General features: G+C 47.5%; 1 protein-coding gene across 1 annotated transcript in view; it reads right to left on the bottom strand.

The window, feature by feature from the left end:
* wdpcp (WD repeat containing planar cell polarity effector) overlaps nt 1–17,721 on the bottom strand; it is a gene marked incomplete at its 5' end in the record, with an annotated part of 118,208 nt that extends 100,487 nt beyond the window's left edge. Inside the window, 4 exons of the mRNA XM_084321911.1 lie at nt 5,882–5,966; nt 7,476–7,740; nt 7,787–8,113; nt 17,636–17,721. Coding sequence (XP_084178037.1) covers nt 5,882–5,966; nt 7,476–7,740; nt 7,787–8,113; nt 17,636–17,721 — 763 coding nt within the window. The remainder of the gene's footprint in view (nt 1–5,881; nt 5,967–7,475; nt 7,741–7,786; nt 8,114–17,635) is intronic.
* Nucleotides 17,722–18,658: the final 937 nt, after the last annotated feature.

Below are 18,658 nucleotides of genomic sequence, written 5' to 3'. Positions count from 1 at the left end.
ACCACCGTGCTGTGAGGCGACAGTGTTAACCACTGCACCACCATGCTGTGAGGAGACAGTGTTAACCACTACACCACCGTGCTGTGAGGAGACAGTGTTAACCACTACACCACCGTGCTGTGAGGAGACAGTGTTAACCACTGCACCACCGTGCTGTGAGGCGACAGTGTTAACCACTGCACCACCGTGCTGTGAGGCGACAGTGTTAACCACTGCACCACCATGCTGTGAGGAGACAGTGTTAACCACTGCACCACCGTGCTGTGAGGAGACAGTGTTAACCACTGCACCACCGTGCTGTGAGGAGACAGTGTTAACCACTGCACCACCGTGCTGTGAGGAGACAGTGTTAACCACTACACCACCGTGCTGTGAGGAGACAGTGTTAACCACTGCACCACCGTGCTGTGAGGCAACAGTGTTAACCACTGCACCACCGTGCTGTGAGGAGACAGTGTTAACCACTACACCACCGTGCTGTGAGGAGACAGTGTTAACCACTGCACCACCGTGCTGTGAGGTGACAGTGTTAACCACTACACCACCGTGCTGTGAGGAGACAGTGTTAACCACTGCACCACCATGCTGTGAGGAGACAGTGTTAACCACTACACCACCGTGCTGTGAGGAGACAGTGTTAACCACTGCACCACCGTGCTGTGAGGCGACAGTGTTAACCACTGCACCACCGTGCTGTGAGGAGACAGTGTTAACCACTACACCACCGTGCTGTGAGGAGACAGTGTTAACCACTACACCACCGTGCTGTGAGGAGACAGTGTTAACCACTGCACCACCGTGCTGTGAGGTGACAGTGTTAACCACTGCACCACCGTGCTGTGAGGAGACAGTGTTAACCACTACACCACCGTGCTGTGAGGAGACAGTGTTAACCACTACACCACCGTGCTGTGAGGTGACAGTGTTAACCACTGCACCACCGTGCTGTGAGGAGACAGTGTTAACCACTGCACCACCGCGCTGTGAGGAGACAGTGTTAACCACTGCACCACCGTGCTGTGAGGCGACAGTGTTAACCACTGCACCACCGTGCTGTGAGGAGACAGTGTTAACCACTACACCACCGTGCTGTGAGGTGACAGTGTTAACCACTACACCACCGTGCTGTGAGGCGACAGTGTTAACCACTGCACCACCGTGCTGTGAGGAGACAGTGTTAACCACTGCACCACCGTGCTGTGAGGCGACAGTGTTAACCACTGCACCACCGTGCTGTGAGGAGACAGTGTTAACCACTGCACCACCGTGCTGTGAGGCGACAGTGTTAACCACTACACCACTGTGCTGTGAGGAGACAGTGTTAACCACTGCACCACCGTGCTGTGAGGAGACAGTGTTAACCACTGCACCACCGTGCTGTGAGGCGACAGTGTTAACCATTACACCACCGTGCTGTGAGGAGACAGTGTTAACCACTGCACCACCGTGCTGTGAGGCGACAGTGTTAACCACTACACCACCGTGCTGTGAGGCGACAGTGTTAACCACTGCACCACCGTGCTGTGAGGCGACAGTGTTAACCACTGCACCACCGTGCTGTGAGGCGACAGTGTTAACCACTGCACCACCGTGCTGTGAGGCGACAGTGTTAACCACTACACCACCGTGCTGTGAGGAGACAGTGTTAACCACTACACCACCGTGCTGTGAGGCGACAGTGTTAACCACTGCACCACCGTGCTGTGAGGAGACAGTGTTAACCACTACACCACCGTGCTGTGAGGTGACAGTGTTAACCACTACACCACCGTGCTGTGAGGCGACAGTGTTAACCACTGCACCACCGTGCTGTGAGGAGACAGTGTTAACCACTGCACCACCGTGCTGTGAGGAGACAGTGTTAACCACTGCACCACCGTGCTGTGAGGAGACAGTGTTAACCACTACACCACCGTGCTGTGAGGAGACAGTGTTAACCACTGCACCACCGTGCTGTGAGGCGACAGTGTTAACCACTGCACCACCGTGCTGTGAGGAGACAGTGTTAACCACTACACCACCGTGCTGTGAGGAGACAGTGTTAACCACTACACCACCGTGCTGTGAGGAGACAGTGTTAACCACTGCACCACCGTGCTGTGAGGTGACAGTGTTAACCACTGCACCACCGTGCTGTGAGGAGACAGTGTTAACCACTACACCACCGTGCTGTGAGGAGACAGTGTTAACCACTACACCACCGTGCTGTGAGGTGACAGTGTTAACCACTGCACCACCGTGCTGTGAGGAGACAGTGTTAACCACTGCACCACCGCGCTGTGAGGAGACAGTGTTAACCACTGCACCACCGTGCTGTGAGGCGACAGTGTTAACCACTGCACCACCGTGCTGTGAGGAGACAGTGTTAACCACTACACCACCGTGCTGTGAGGTGACAGTGTTAACCACTACACCACCGTGCTGTGAGGCGACAGTGTTAACCACTGCACCACCGTGCTGTGAGGAGACAGTGTTAACCACTGCACCACCGTGCTGTGAGGCGACAGTGTTAACCACTGCACCACCGTGCTGTGAGGAGACAGTGTTAACCACTGCACCACCGTGCTGTGAGGCGACAGTGTTAACCACTACACCACTGTGCTGTGAGGAGACAGTGTTAACCACTGCACCACCGTGCTGTGAGGAGACAGTGTTAACCACTGCACCACCGTGCTGTGAGGCGACAGTGTTAACCATTACACCACCGTGCTGTGAGGAGACAGTGTTAACCACTGCACCACCGTGCTGTGAGGCGACAGTGTTAACCACTACACCACCGTGCTGTGAGGCGACAGTGTTAACCACTGCACCACCGTGCTGTGAGGCGACAGTGTTAACCACTGCACCACCGTGCTGTGAGGCGACAGTGTTAACCACTGCACCACCGTGCTGTGAGGCGACAGTGTTAACCACTACACCACCGTGCTGTGAGGAGACAGTGTTAACCACTACACCACCGTGCTGTGAGGCGACAGTGTTAACCACTGCACCACCGTGCTGTGAGGAGACAGTGTTAACCACTACACCACCGTGCTGTGAGGTGACAGTGTTAACCACTACACCACCGTGCTGTGAGGCGACAGTGTTAACCACTGCACCACCGTGCTGTGAGGAGACAGTGTTAACCACTGCACCACCGTGCTGTGAGGAGACAGTGTTAACCACTGCACCACCGTGCTGTGAGGAGACAGTGTTAACCACTACACCACCGTGCTGTGAGGCGACAGTGTTAACCACTGCACCACCGTGCTGTGAGGCGACAGTGTTAACCACTGCACCACCGTGCTGTGAGGAGACAGTGTTAACCACTGCACCACCGTGCTGTGAGGCGACAGTGTTAACCACTGCACCACCGTGCTGTGAGGAGACAGTGTTAACCACTGCACCACCGTGCTGTGAGGAGACAGTGTTAACCACTACACCACCGTGCTGTGAGGAGACAGTGTTAACCACTGCACCACCGTGCTGTGAGGAGACAGTGTTAACCACTGCACCACCGTGCTGTGAGGCGACAGTGTTAACCACTACACCACCGTGCTGTGAGGCGACAGTGTTAACCACTGCACCACCGTGCTGTGAGGCGACTGTGTTAACCACTGCACCACCGTGCTGTGAGGCGACAGTGTTAACCACTGCACCACCGTGCTGTGAGGCGACTGTGTTAACCACTGCACCACCGTGCTGTGAGGCGACAGTGTTAACCACTGCACCACCGTGCTGTGAGGAGACAGTGTTAACCACTGCACCACCGTGCTGTGAGGAGACAGTGTTAACCACTGCACCACCGTGCTGTGAGGCGACAGTGTTAACCACTGCACCACCGTGCTGTGAGGCGACTGTGTTAACCACTGCACCACCGTGCCACTAGGGGGAGACAGTGTTAACCACTACACCACCGTGCTGTGAGGAGACAGTGTTAACCACTGCACCACCGTGCTGTGAGGAGACAGTGTTAACCACTGCACCACCGTGCTGTGAGGAGACAGTGTTAACCACTACACCACCGTGCTGTGAGGAGACAGTGTTAACCACTACACCACCGTGCTGTGAGGAGACAGTGTTAACCACTGCACCACCGTGCTGTGAGGAGACAGTGTTAACCACTACACCACCGTCCACCGTGCTGTGAGGAGACAGTGTTAACCACTACACCACCGTGCTGTGAGGTGACAGTGTTAACCACTACACCACCGTGCTGTGAGGAGACAGTGTTAACCACTACACCACCGTGCTGTGAGGAGACAGTGTTAACCACTACACCACCGTGCTGTGAGGAGACAGTGTTAACCACTGCACCACCGTGCTGTGAGGAGACAGTGTTAACCACTGCACCACCGTGCTGTGAGGCGACAGTGTTAACCACTACACCACCGTGCTGTGAGGCGACAGTGTTAACCACTGCACCACCGTGCTGTGAGGCGACTGTGTTAACCACTGCACCACCGTGCTGTGAGGCGACAGTGTTAACCACTGCACCACCGTGCTGTGAGGCGACTGTGTTAACCACTGCACCACCGTGCTGTGAGGCGACAGTGTTAACCACTGCACCACCGTGCTGTGAGGAGACAGTGTTAACCACTGCACCACCGTGCTGTGAGGAGACAGTGTTAACCACTGCACCACCGTGCTGTGAGGCGACAGTGTTAACCACTGCACCACCGTGCTGTGAGGCGACTGTGTTAACCACTGCACCACCGTGCCACTAGGGGGAGACAGTGTTAACCACTACACCACCGTGCTGTGAGGAGACAGTGTTAACCACTGCACCACCGTGCTGTGAGGAGACAGTGTTAACCACTGCACCACCGTGCTGTGAGGAGACAGTGTTAACCACTGCACCACCGTGCTGTGAGGAGACAGTGTTAACCACTACACCACCGTGCTGTGAGGAGACAGTGTTAACCACTACACCACCGTGCTGTGAGGAGACAGTGTTAACCACTGCACCACCGTGCTGTGAGGAGACAGTGTTAACCACTACACCACCGTGCTGTGAGGAGACAGTGTTAACCACTACACCACCGTGCTGTGAGGTGACAGTGTTAACCACTACACCACCGTGCTGTGAGGAGACAGTGTTAACCACTACACCACCGTGCTGTGAGGAGACAGTGTTAACCACTACACCACCGTGCTGTGAGGAGACAGTGTTAACCACTGCACCACCGTGCTGTGAGGCGACAGTGTTAACCACTACACCACCGTGCTGTGAGGAGACAGTGTTAACCACTACACCACCGTGCTGTGAGGAGACAGTGTTAACCACTACACCACCGTGCTGTGAGGAGACAGTGTTAACCACTACACCACCGTGCTGTGAGGCGACAGTGTTAACCACTACACCACCGTGCTGTGAGGAGACAGTGTTAACCACTGCACCACCGTGCTGTGAGGAGACAGTGTTAACCACTACACCACTGCGTCTAGAGAACACGTGGCGAGAGGCACTTGGTTCTCCCATCCAGCCAAATCCAGTCGTTGGTGCAAATAGTGGATGTTCAAACAAACTATCAAACACTGCACAATCACCGTCTAACACCGGAAGCAGAATTTCATTTCTAACGGAACTCACTGACAAAAGATACAACGGCTAATTGTGTAGTACGTCACGAGAACGAGCGAAAGTGAGGATGAGAAGAAAGACAATAAGTGATGACAGAGAGAGAGAGCGGGAGTCTGATTGAAAATTAAGATACAGTCAAAATAGGGAGAAGGTGTGAATGGAAATTGAGTGATGAGAGAGAGAGAGAGAGAGAGAGAGAGAGAGAGAGAGAGAGAGAGAGAGAGAGAGAGAGAGTGAGAGAGAGAGAGAGAGAGAGAGAGAGAGAGAGAGAGAGAGAGAGAGAGAGAGAGATCGAGCATGCTGATAAGTGGTACCTACCTCTGACTTGGAGTGAGCTCTTGGTGGACCACAAGTGCAGCTCAGCCAGGCAGAACGCCATCTGACGAAGGAGTGTAACCCGAGTCTGTGGAGAGCGGAGGAGGAAAGAGAATGAGTGAGGGAAGAAAAGAGAGGGGGAGAGAGAGAGATATGGCAGACAAAATAACACACCACAGATACACATCTAGAGGAGACAAGGGTGTGGAGACTGACATGAAGAGGCCTTGAGGTCAAACAAGCACAGAGGCGCGTGCACGTGCACACACAGACACACACACACAAACTTGTAGCCAATAAAAACCAGACACAGACAGAAAGTAAAGGTAGGCCCGAAATGTGATTTATTTTTTGGCCCCAATACGAGTTTCGATAATCGGGAGCTTAATAAAGGTGCTATAGATAATATTCGTATGTAGAGTAATCATTTAAAAGATATAACACATCCACAGAGCTTTTATAAAGGTGTGGAATAAAAGTATTGCTTTTCCCCCGTCAAAAATATTTGATTGATTAATGAATTGATCATTTACAAATATTTTGTGGGTCCAAAATGAATGTTGTTGTTTACACGTTTCACTTTTAAAATTCCAATAACTGGTACCTGCTGATGAAGACTATATGAAGGGAGAAGGAAATAGACATTTCCTTGTAAATATCCTTCCCTTTTCATTTAGAAAAATACATGAATCCTTCGAAGTAATTTTTAAACGTTGTTTCACCAAACCTTCATTGCTGATATATCAGTCTAGCCGTGATAGAATGACAGATAGACAGACACACACACACACACACACACTGAAGTGAACTCAGGCTGACTTCAAGGTGAGGTCACGTGCAGTGATGCTTGTACCATCACAATTCCACAGTGATGGACACACACTTTGCAGCTGACACCCGAGACAAAGCGGCCGGCATTCCACACACATCACTGTCTCATAATGAAGAGAGTCAGTCACTAGCTTTCTCTCTCTCTCTCTCTCTCTCTCTCTCTCGCCCTGCCGCTTCTATATGTAAAACCTCTCTCTCTCTCTCTCTCTCTCTCTCTCTCTCTCTCTATCTATCTCTCTCTCTCTCTCTCTCTCTCTCTCTCTCTCTCTCTCTCTCTCTCTCTCTCTCTCTCTCAATCTCTGTGCCGCCACTAGGGTGCAGAGCAGCTAATCGTGAGTGAGTTCATTATTGAGTTACTGAATGAGTGAGTGACTGACATCATCATAGTTAAGCTAGACTAGCTGTTCTCAACCTGATTTCCAAGAGGAGCCACATTTGCTGTTGCCCGTTGTATAGCAAGATACTTTGGTTTTCTATCAACTACAGAAAACACGAGAAATCCTTCCGCCCGGTGATGTATAATTTCTGGCAGGACAAAAAAAAGGTTATGGGCACATGACTCCGCAACCCACCGGTGGAGAATCGGGGAGCTAGACTTTATAGAATGACTATGTCATTATGTCCTACGTTCATTCACTTATGGGCCTGAATGATGTGCAGTCTGATGTAAAATGTATGCTTATTATAACCTGTACTGCAACCTATACGGTCTAGTATCACAGGGGTACAGATTAATCTAGGATCAAAGTAGATCACTGCTATCCACCACGGCGGCGATCAAGTAGAATAGATCACTGCTGTCCACCACGGCGGTGATCAAGTAGAATAGATCACTGCTGTCCACCACGGCGGTGATCAAGTAGAATAGATCACTGCTGTCCACCACGGCGGTGATCAAGTAGAATAGATCACTGCTGTCCACCACGGCGGTGATCAAGTAGAATAGATCACTGCTGTCCACCACGGCACTGATCAAGTAGAAGAGATCACTGCTGTCCACCACGGCGGTGATCAAGTAGAAGAGATCACTGCTGTCCACCAACGGCGGTGATCAAGTAGAAGAGATCACTGCTGTACACCACGGCGGTGATCAAGTAGAAGAGATCACTGCTGTCCACCACGGCGGTGATCAAGTAGAAGAGATCACTGCTGTCCACCACGGCGGTGATCAAGTAGAATAGATCACTGCTGTCCACCACGGCGGTGATCAAGTAGAATAGATCACTGCTGTCCACCACGGCGGTGATCAAGTAGAATAGATCACTGCTGTCCACCACGGCGGTGATCAAGTAGAATAGATCACTGCTGTCCACCACGGCGGTGATCAAGTAGAATAGATCACTGCTGTACACCACGGCGGTGATCAAGTAGAAGAGATCACTGCTGTCCACCACGGCGGTGCTGCTGAAATGATGCACTAATTCACTCGTTATTTCATTGAAGACACTCCTGCCGATCTAGGCCGCTCCTTCTCCCTAATTCCATCCATCTCAACCCGCTCTCTTTCTACATTTCTCTCCACAGTAGTATCGCTAAATACAGGCAATATCACAATCTCTATTAGTGTGACTATATTGCTATGTCACGTATTAATGTATCTTTCTGTCCAGCGAATGCTTGGAAAGGGATACCACCCCCCACACACACACACATTCTCTCTCTCTCTCTCTCTTTCTGTAGATCTGTTAATGCTGAGAGGGGACTCTCTCTTATCTTTCCCCTTTTGCTCCCGCTGGTGTGAGGAAAAATCTAATTTTGCCACTCAACCCCCAAAACTACAAGTCCCAACAAAAATACACACAGATAACACCGGGCGCCATTGGAAACGCTGAGGCCAGCACGGCTGCACCAACGTAACAGGTTTACTGACATAAGAGGATTCTGTCATCTTCCTTTCGAACCAGCTTGCTTTTTTTCTTCTTCTTTTTACAGGAAGTCAGCCCTTTTTGAGGGAAAACCCAATTTTAGCTATTTTTTCATTGAGTTATTTGCCAGCTTGGCATAACCTTAAAGTTCTAGACACCTTGTTTAGGGGTTTGTGGTAGAAGAAACAAGGATAGACAGAGAGACAGAGGGAGGTGGTGTTTGATTGGGGACGATCGACAGAAAGACGTTTCTCTGCTTAGCACTTTAGGTTAGGGGGTGAGGATGGTGAATATTAGGGTTATGGGATATGAAATTATGGCAAAGCAATGTCCCCAATTTTGACCTAAGTAAATGTGTGTGTGTGATCTAAGAGAATGAGAGAATGCCAATAAAACCTATTTGAATTTAATTGAGAGAAATAGTTCAATTTAATTAAGTCAAATGCACAAACATTTGCATATTTTCTTAGTGAAATGCCTAAATGTGCAAATCATCGCAGCACAATAATTGTGTCCTCTTCCACAACCTAAGAGCAACCAGTGAGAAATTGAATGACGATGACTGTTGTTATTCTGTTTAACTAATAATAATCCATTACTTGTTGAGATCAGGCCATCTATCAACATTGATTGTCCGTGCTGTTATTGTCATCCGTTTGTCATGCCTTGGCAATGTTAACTGATGTAAACCAACCACGCAGCTTGAATTGAAAGAGAGAGAGAGAGGTAAACAAGGAAAATCTGAGAGAATCAGAGAGAGAGAGAAAGAAAGAAAGAGAGAGAGAGAGAGATAGAGAGATAGAGAGAGAGAGAGGTGGGGTTAGGGCTAGGCTTTCTAGTGTGTGTTTAGGTTAAAGGTAACTAGAGATGGGTTCATTCAGAGTGGCAGCCATTCACCTAACCTGTCACATCCTACACATCGACATGTTTACCTAGCAAATTCATACTCTCCCTCTCCCCCAAACACACACACACACACACACACACGATGTACGTTATGGCTGAAAGATCATGAATTGTCTCAAGCTGGCAGACTGACACATTCATGAATGTGCAGCATTCCCCTTAATTAACATGTGCTCATATGCTCTTTCATGCACACAAACACACACACAAACACACACACAGCGTGGTCCTGAAACAGTTGCCACAGTCATCCTACTGCACACGTCTGGGGGTTACTGTGGGTTACAACTGGGCTGGGGGGCACTGGGTTATTGTATCCTGTCTTTACTCTGATAAAGAGGCTGCTTTAACATCAAAGCAACAGAGCAAAACAAACGACTCTTCTTTCAAAGACGGGCGACAGGAACTACGACATCGTCCTCTCTCTCTCTCTCTCTCTCTCTCTCTCTCTCTCTCTCTCTGCATCTCTCCTGTCCACACTGTCCCCTCTGGGCAGCTAGAAAGTGTCTGTCTGTCTGTCTGTCTGTCTGTCTGTCTGTCTGTCTGTCTGTCTGTCTGTCTGTCTGTCTGTCTGTCTGTCTGTCTGTGTGTCTGTGTGTGTCTGTGTGTGTGTGTGTGTGTGGGTGTGTATTGCAGCATTGTAGATGTCAATCAGATTATATAAAGAGTTTTCTTAACTGGAAGTGTGGCCATGTGTGTGTGTAAAGGAGAGCAAAGTGTTTGTATGAATACACACCTGTGTGAGAGAGAGAGAGAGAGAGTGAAGAGCGAGTGTTATATAAATATTTGAAACTAGTCCATACAGTTGACAGAAAGAGAAAAAAAGAGATAGGGAGATCGAGGAAGAAATAGGGGGGGGGGGGGGGGGGGTTCAGTGAAATTAGCAATATCTAAGATTGATTTCTCGGTCGGCCGCCGTAAGAACGAGCCTCAAATATTTACATGAAGCAGAGTTATTAAAATGAACATTTCTCTGTCTGGTTCTCTCAGATTCTCAACGGAAGGACAGCGGAAGTGTTGGCCTTCAGCTGGAGGCAACAGACGGGTCGTCTACACAGTCAAACACAAGATAGGAGAGGAAGAGAGGGAGGAGGAGAGATAGGGGGAGGGTGGGAGAAAGAGAGAGAGAGAGAGAGAGACAATCTCCTCATTGATTTTGTCCTGGGAAAACCCTCCTTGGCCCAAGGTGAGAAGTAACCATAGTGTGGCAGGAGGGACACTCAGTGCTAGAGGAGAGCGGAGGAGGCTCAAGGACATACAGGGTGCATTCCTGCCTCTGTCCTCGATTCCTCCGTGACCTGGCATTCAAGGCCGTTCCAAAGCCATAGGAAAGACACAGAGGAAGCCGGAGGTTCAGCTCTTCTCCTTGTTTCTTCTAAACACGTTGGTTTCCTTCACATCTCCTCCTTGTTTCTTCTAAACACGTTGGTTTCCTTCACATCTCCTCCTTGTTTCTTCTAAACACGTTGGTTTCCTTTACATCTCATCCTGGTTTCTTCTGAACACGTTAATTTCCTCCGCCTCTTCTCCTCGTATCTATTCTTTGTTTCCCCGTATCTATTCACTATCGGGGCAGATTCATGCCCGTGAGCCCCGCCACTAGGGGGAAGAATGGCTAAATGGATGTGAATTACAGAATTACTGGGTGACTGTGTGAGTTAGTGACATTGCCCGTCTATGAGGTGTTTCACGTCTAAAAAGATTGTGGTTAGTTACAACAGAAAATCACGGCAGATATTCTATCGCTGTTGTAACTGCATTGATGTAATTTACAATGAATGGTCAATTACAAAATAAATTATCTTTAGTACATTTGAGTTTCATTGCCATATGGTGGAGAAAGACCTAGCAAACATGTTGATGTCCATTAGCTGTACATTGACCTGTACACTGAGTCACCCCATGCCACAGTAATATATGGGGGGGTGACTTTGGTAGAAAATAGTTCCTAAATGTAACTGTTCACAACAAGGTCTGTGGATTATCTCAAGTAACCGTGTCATGATTTCTGTCAAATAAATATTTTCAAATGTGTTATCATTGAGTGCCACAAACTCAACGCCATTCAGCACCATTGTATTGCAGTGACCACATGTGTATGTCTGATCTATCCCCAAAAGTCAAAACTCGGCAAATCACATCAACACAATAGCAGTCAAGTTAACGCTTTCACTGCCACACTACAGAAGGTTAACCCTTTACTATATTTTATCTTTTATTACGGATCCCCATTAGTAACAACTAGTCTTCCTGGGGTCCACACACAACAAAACAGTACATACATACATAACATTATAGTAGCATACATTTAAAAATATATTCCAATATTCCTACATATAAAAATAATTCCAAATAGCATTATAGTAGACAAACAGATCACAGAAAATACAATACTATCACACTACAGACGGTCTGTAGTGTGATAGTAAAGGGTTAACCTTCTGTAGTGTGGTAGTGAAATGGTTAACCCTTTCACGTGTGGCAGTGAAAGGGTTAACCTTCTGTATTGTCACAGTGAAAAGGGTTAACCGTTTGGTAGTGCAATAGTGAAAGGGTTAAGAGGTAAAATATATAGGGCGGCTGGGTGGCGCAGCGGACATTGCGCTCGTCACCAACGCAAGAGACACCGGGTTCAAATCCGGCTGTCGGCGTTGCCTCCGGCTTGGGCCGGCCGTCATACTGGCTCAATTGGCAGAGTCAGCGGGTGGAAGTCGATGGGTGGTAATCTGGACGTTGTGGACAGCGACTCCTACAGGTCAGTTGGGGGACGCCTGCACAGCAGAGACAGGAAATGGCGGGGGTAGTGTGAGCCTCCCACACGTTACTCCTCGCCAATGAGAGTCCGTGCTGGCAGGTGAAAAGATGTGGCAGGCTGCCTCCTCGTGTACCGGAGGGGACACGTGATGCAAGGCTTCTATCCTCCCTACGACCGACCTGTGGGGGGCATATGCGAGCAACGTTCAAGACAGGGGAGGGGAGAATTGGAAAAACAGCGAAATTGGGATGGGAGAAAAATAGAGAATAAGGAGAAAAAAGTGGATAAAAAAAAGAGGTAAAATATATATTTATCTTTTTCCTTTTGGATGAACTGCCACTTTAATGTCCTTGATACGAATAACTGTATTGTCCCAGAGGGGAAATTACATTACAGTACGATGAGGCTAAAGCAACACAGAAACAAACAACCCCAGCAGTTAACTCTGGAGATGACTTCTTTACAGGTTAAGTTCCAAATAATGTCATGATGATGTCATACGGAAGTCCGCCAAATCTCCTGGTGGTCACCCCGGGATCTACCTGAGCTTTGTTGTGTCAAGCTTGGATGCTTCTATTGTGGCTTGGCCAGGAGAGCCACAATCTTCACTCATAATAACAACACAGGAGACAGGGCCCTAGACATTTATTTACACACACACACACACACACACACACACACCCCCCCCCCCAGAGGCAGGGCTGTCAGCAGGCAGTGGTCTCGTCATTGAGGGGAGAGATGTGGTAAATTACAGGGTTGAAGAGAGCTGCCATATGGTGACTGAGAGACGCCCTACCCTGCCCCCTCACAGCCTGCTTCCTCACCTAACCATACCACTAGATTGATTGATTGATTGATTGATTGATTGATTTCTATTGTGGAGTAAAAGACAGCATCCAAGGGATAAAAACATGAGAACGCGCAAGCACTTATTTCTATCATGGTCCCTGATTTTGGACATGGACAGACATCATAAAACATAGAGCATCATAATAAAACATAGAGCATCATAATAAAACATAGATCATCATAATAAAAAACAGAGCATCATAATAAAACATATAGCAACCCCATAAAAACACTCCCTACCCTCTCCGTCCTAGACGTGGCTATTCTATACGTCACTGGCTAGCCATTTCTTTGTGGCACGTCTAAAACTTCCCCCCTCTTCGATGTTTTTCAGGGCCACTGGAAGCTTGTTCTAGGGACCCCTTCCTCACCTAACCATAGCACTACGGACCCCTTCCTCACCTAACCATACCACTACGGACCTCTACCCCTTCCCCTTTACCTAGTTGGCTCCCAAATCTCAAACTGTCACTCTTTTTTCTCTCTCCCTCTCTCTCTCTCAATACCCCCCCCCTCCTCCTCCTCACCTGTAGCGTGTCGTTTTGATTTGGCTCTCACTGGGAACTTGGCAAAAACAACAGAAAACAATGAGTAAACAACAGCCAGGGAGAGACAGTTGGGCTAACTCTGTGTGATGTATGCATGCATGCGTGCAAACGCATCGTGTATGTTGGATGTGTGCTGCATGCGCAAACTTGTGTTATTTGCGTATGTTCTTTCCAGGTTGAGGTGTATCAAAGTGAGTGCCAAAAACCCTCAATCGAAGAGTGCTTAAATACACACAGACACAGTCATACTTCATACACACACAACACACTAGATTCAGTCCCCTTCTGCATTCTCTTGTATCTCTCAAACTTGACTTCTGGATTCTCTCTATCTCTCTCTCTCTCTCTCTCGCTTTCTCTCTCGCCACTGCTAACAGCAAAGGAGCGATGCCCTTATCTTTTTCCTTGAGGGAGCAGCCTCCTATCAGAAGAAAGAGAAACACAGCACAGATTCACAAAACAAAAGAGATGCTGCGGAAGAGAGAGAAAGAAATTGAGGGGTGAGAAAAGATAAAGCAAAAAAAAGGAATCCAAGCACTGAAATGTGTCCGCTGCAACAGAGTAAAGCATCATGGGACAAGCATGGCTGCCCGGAGTGCGGATGATAAGACAGAAACATGTGTGTGCGTTGCAGGCAGAGACCCTTCTAGACAATGGCGTTTAGAAAACTAGACAAGTGCTGTCGGTGGCCGACAATGGGTATACATATAACATTTAGCCAGATGGTGGCGCTAATGGAAAGGTCATGGAGTCATCAACATCAATGGGATTCTTCCTCTTGGGGTCATGAATGTGCACCGCAAATTTGAAGAGATTCAGATAAAAGCTGTTAAGAGACACACTAATGTGAAAATTCTACATTTGGCCTGATAGTGGCGCTAGAGGAAAGGTGACGGGCCACCGAAATCACTAGGTATCTTCCTCTATGGGTCATGAATGTGCACCGCACATTTGAAAAGATTTGAATGAGAGCTATTAGTGTTACCACGTTCACAAGTAGCATATATGTCGTTTGGGGATATAATTAAGGTAGGAATGGATGGACCTCAAGTTTTTATGCAACAGGTAGGTTTTGTGAACAAATAATCAGACTGGTCAAAGAGAGTCTACTAATAGACCAAATCACACTCCTGCTGTTGCCCAAGGTACTGGCATTACAACTTGAGTTGGTCCCTGGGCACCTGTCTGTCGCCTGCAGAGTGGGTCAAATGCGAAGGAATAATTTCCCCTCAGGGATTAATAAAGTATCATTTACGTTAATCATATCATTCATTTGAGTAACTGATTATTCAATTCAATCACCAGATCCTGATCCAAGGACCTCTTTAAAAGACCAAGGCATATTTATAAAGCGTGCCGTGTTTATTGTGATGCCAGAGATGTGCTTATCATGAATGACAGCAGGTAACTCATTTAGCATGAACAACTAAATGACTAATTGACCAAAAAAAGCCTATGTTGACTGAGACTCTAATCACCAATCAAGCCACCTCACGACTTGGTATTTTCTGTTTTAAGACTAGGGATGAACGATATGGCAAATGTTGGCAAATGATGCTGTGATATTTGTGTGGGCCTGTACCAAAATAACATGTTTTCTTATGTCTTTAAAACACAAATTGTAGGCCATGCCATCTCTGCAGCACTACAACACTTTCTTTTAATCCACTTTTTTGCCTTATTTTTCTCCCATCCCAATTTTTGTGTTTCCAATTCTCCCCTCCCCTGTCTTGAACGTTGCTCGCATATGCCCCCCACTGGTCGGTTGTAGGGAGGATAGAAGCCTTGCATCACGTGTCCCCTCCGGTACACGAGGAGGCAGCCTGTCACATATTTTCACCTGCCAGCGCGGACTCTCATTGGCGAGGTGTAACGTGTGGGAGGCTCACACTACCCCCGCTATTTCCTGTCTCTGCTGTGCAGGTGTCCCCCAACCGACCTGTAGGAGTCGCTGTCCACAACGTCCAGATTACCACCCATCGACTTCCACCCGCTGACTCTGCCAATTGAGTCAGTATGACGTCCGGCCCAAGCCGGAGGCAACGCTGACACCCGGATTCGAGACCGGATTCGAGACCGGAGTCTCTTGCATTGGTGACGAGCGCAATCTCCGCTGCGCCACCCAGCCGCCCAGCACTACAACACTTGATCTAGAAAGGTATTTTGACAACTGACACATATTTCACCTTTATCAAACATTGCAATTTAGATATTGCACTGTCATATTGCAATTTAGAATTTCTATTAACACATTGACGACCACGGGTAATAGACGGACCCACTGTACACGGCCACCTTATCATAACACGTATTCATTGTGCGTGGGGCTGTTTGTACAGCTAAATCTATACTTTATAGTATTGCTATCTGTCCATTCTCATTGTCAATTGAGACCATAAACCGTCCCTTCAAAATGGCTTAAAGAAATAATTTTTTCACCAATACGTTCTCATTTTATAGCCTCGTGAATATAAGCGTTATATGGGATTTGGACTAGTATATTTCCTGGAAGGCGAGATACAGGGCGCTATGCAAATAACATTAAATCGAACAGCGTTTCGGCACTACAGAAGCTAGAGCTAAAACGCAAAATGCATATTGTCAGTATTCATGGTCCACCATGAATGCATGAAAGGGGGGGGCGGGGGACGTTGTTTCTGATTATTGATTACGAATAACCGCGTTAGCATCAGTAGCCACATTCGCTGATCGGCTGGTTGGATATGAGAACAAGGCCCGATCAGCATGTAATTTACGTGAAAAAGATCTTACCGTGGGCCGGTTGGATCCCCAAAAGGATTTCCCAGTTATCGATCGCCATCTGGTAGATCGATATGTCCATTGGCTGATGATATATTCCTTTACTGCATAGTGAATTCGGCGTCGCAAAAGGTATTCCAAGCTACAGGCTACACATATAGAATCCAGCTAACTGGAAACTCCATTGAAAGTAAAAAAAAAATAAGGCACCGTTCTGCACAGGGAACACTGCATTATCGAGACAGCGCCCCTACGAGGATCTGGCCGGTAATGCACTTTTCAGAATTCCAAGAGTGGGGTAAATCTGCAGTGCCGCTCGGTGACATTGAGTAGGTTATTAAAATGGAATAAAAGCCAAAACAACCTTTAAGCATGGCGCCGAAACACGGACATGTCCGTGGTCGGGCGGGAATGTGTTAACTGCTCAATCCTATTGTAAACCCTCTCATGTGCCATCAAATCATTGGGCTGTTAGCAGGAAACAATACAGTTTCACTGGAATTCTGTTGCTAGGGAACAGTTTTGACCCAGGTGTATTTCGTGTAATCTATTGTATTAGCAGGCATAGCAACAGGAAATAAACATTGGACCATTTAGAATGTTTATATTGTCATGTTGAAACCAGAGATCCATAGTTACAGTACATTCATTCCCATGGATTCTTCATGATCATACCAGCCTACGATGACTCATGGGTCAGTCAGGGTGTAAGAGGGAGTAGCCCTGCTAGTCACTGTACTCTGTGTTGTGTCCTCACATTACAGGTTGAAGCTGTACTTCCCAAGAGTCTCCACTATGGGGCGTAGTTGATACAATGCCATGTTATGCATACAGAAGGAAGTGCAGAAGAAGAGTACATGATGCTGATGATGATAGAACATGCTGTACCATGCTCGTACCTTGCTATGCTTAACTAAAAGGCTAAAGAGTAATCCTGCTTCCTGAGTCTTATTACTACACCTCTACCTACATACAAAATACTACGTAAGTACAACATAACAATTGGCGACGAGTGAAGTTGAACCGGGGATTTTTTTTAACGACGTTTTCACTACAGGAGAAATGGCTAATTTACATGTGCCTTCTCCGACTGCGTTTTTACCCAATGTGTCGTCCTTTATTGTGGGGTGGGTTTAACCTGATGCATTTCCTCTCTAACCTGATGTGTTTCCTCTCTAACCAGATGTGTTTCCTCTCTAACCTGATGTGTTTCCTCTCTAACATGATGTGTTTCCTACCTAACCTGATGCATTTCCTCTCTAACATGATGTACTTCCTCTCTAACATGATGTGTTTCCTCTCTAACATGATGTGTTTCCTCTCTAACATGTGTTTCCTACCTAACCTGATGTGTTTCCTCTCTAACCTGATGTGTTTCCTACCTAACCTGGTGTGTTTCCTACCTAACCTGATGTGTTTCCTACCTAACCTGATGTGTTTCCTACCTAACCTGATGTGTTTCCTACCTAACCTGATGTGTTTCCTACCTAACCTGGTGTATACTCTAACCTGATGTGTTTCCTCTCTAACCTGATGTGTTTCCTACCTAACCTGATGTGTTTCCTACCTAACCTGGTGTATACTCTAACCTGATGTGTTTCCTCTCTAACCTGATGTGTTTCCTACCTAACCTGATGTGTTTCCTACCTAACCTGGTGTATACTCTAACCTGATGTGTTTCACACCTAACCTGGTGTATACTCTAACCTGATGTGTTTCCTACCTAACCTGGTGTATACTCTAACCTGATGTGTTTCCTCTCTAACCTGATGTGTTTCCTACCTAACCTGATGTGTTTCCTACCTAACCTGGTGTATACTCTAACCTGATGTGTTTCCTCTCTAACCTGATGTGTTTCCTACCTAACCTGATGTGTTTCCTACCTAACCTGGTGTATACTCTAACCTGATGTGTTTCCTCTCTAACCTGATGTGTTTCCTACCTAACCTGATGTGTTTCCTACCTAACCTGGTGTATACTCTAACCTGATGTGTTTCCTACCTAACCTGGTGTATACTCTAACCTGATGTGTTTCCTACCTGGTGTATTTCCCTCATGACAGCTGAGGAAGGAGAAAGACACATGTGAATGAATGAATGAATGAAAACTTTATTTAACAGATTGCAGAATGGGTACAATACAGTACGGCTCAATACACACAATTGTTAAGGGGATGCAGACCTGAGAAAGACGTTTGTCTTGTTTCCATCAGGGTCCCCCATTTTCAATTCATATAGACATTTATGACATACACAACATACATGAC

This window comes from Notolepis coatsorum, assembly GCF_963971535.1.
Source record: "Notolepis coatsorum genome assembly, chromosome: 9".
In the NCBI taxonomy this organism is placed as follows: domain Eukaryota; kingdom Metazoa; phylum Chordata; class Actinopteri; order Aulopiformes; family Paralepididae; genus Notolepis; species Notolepis coatsorum.
The sequence above is the reverse complement of the archived record's forward strand: the minus strand, read 5'-3'. Positions and strand labels throughout refer to the sequence as shown.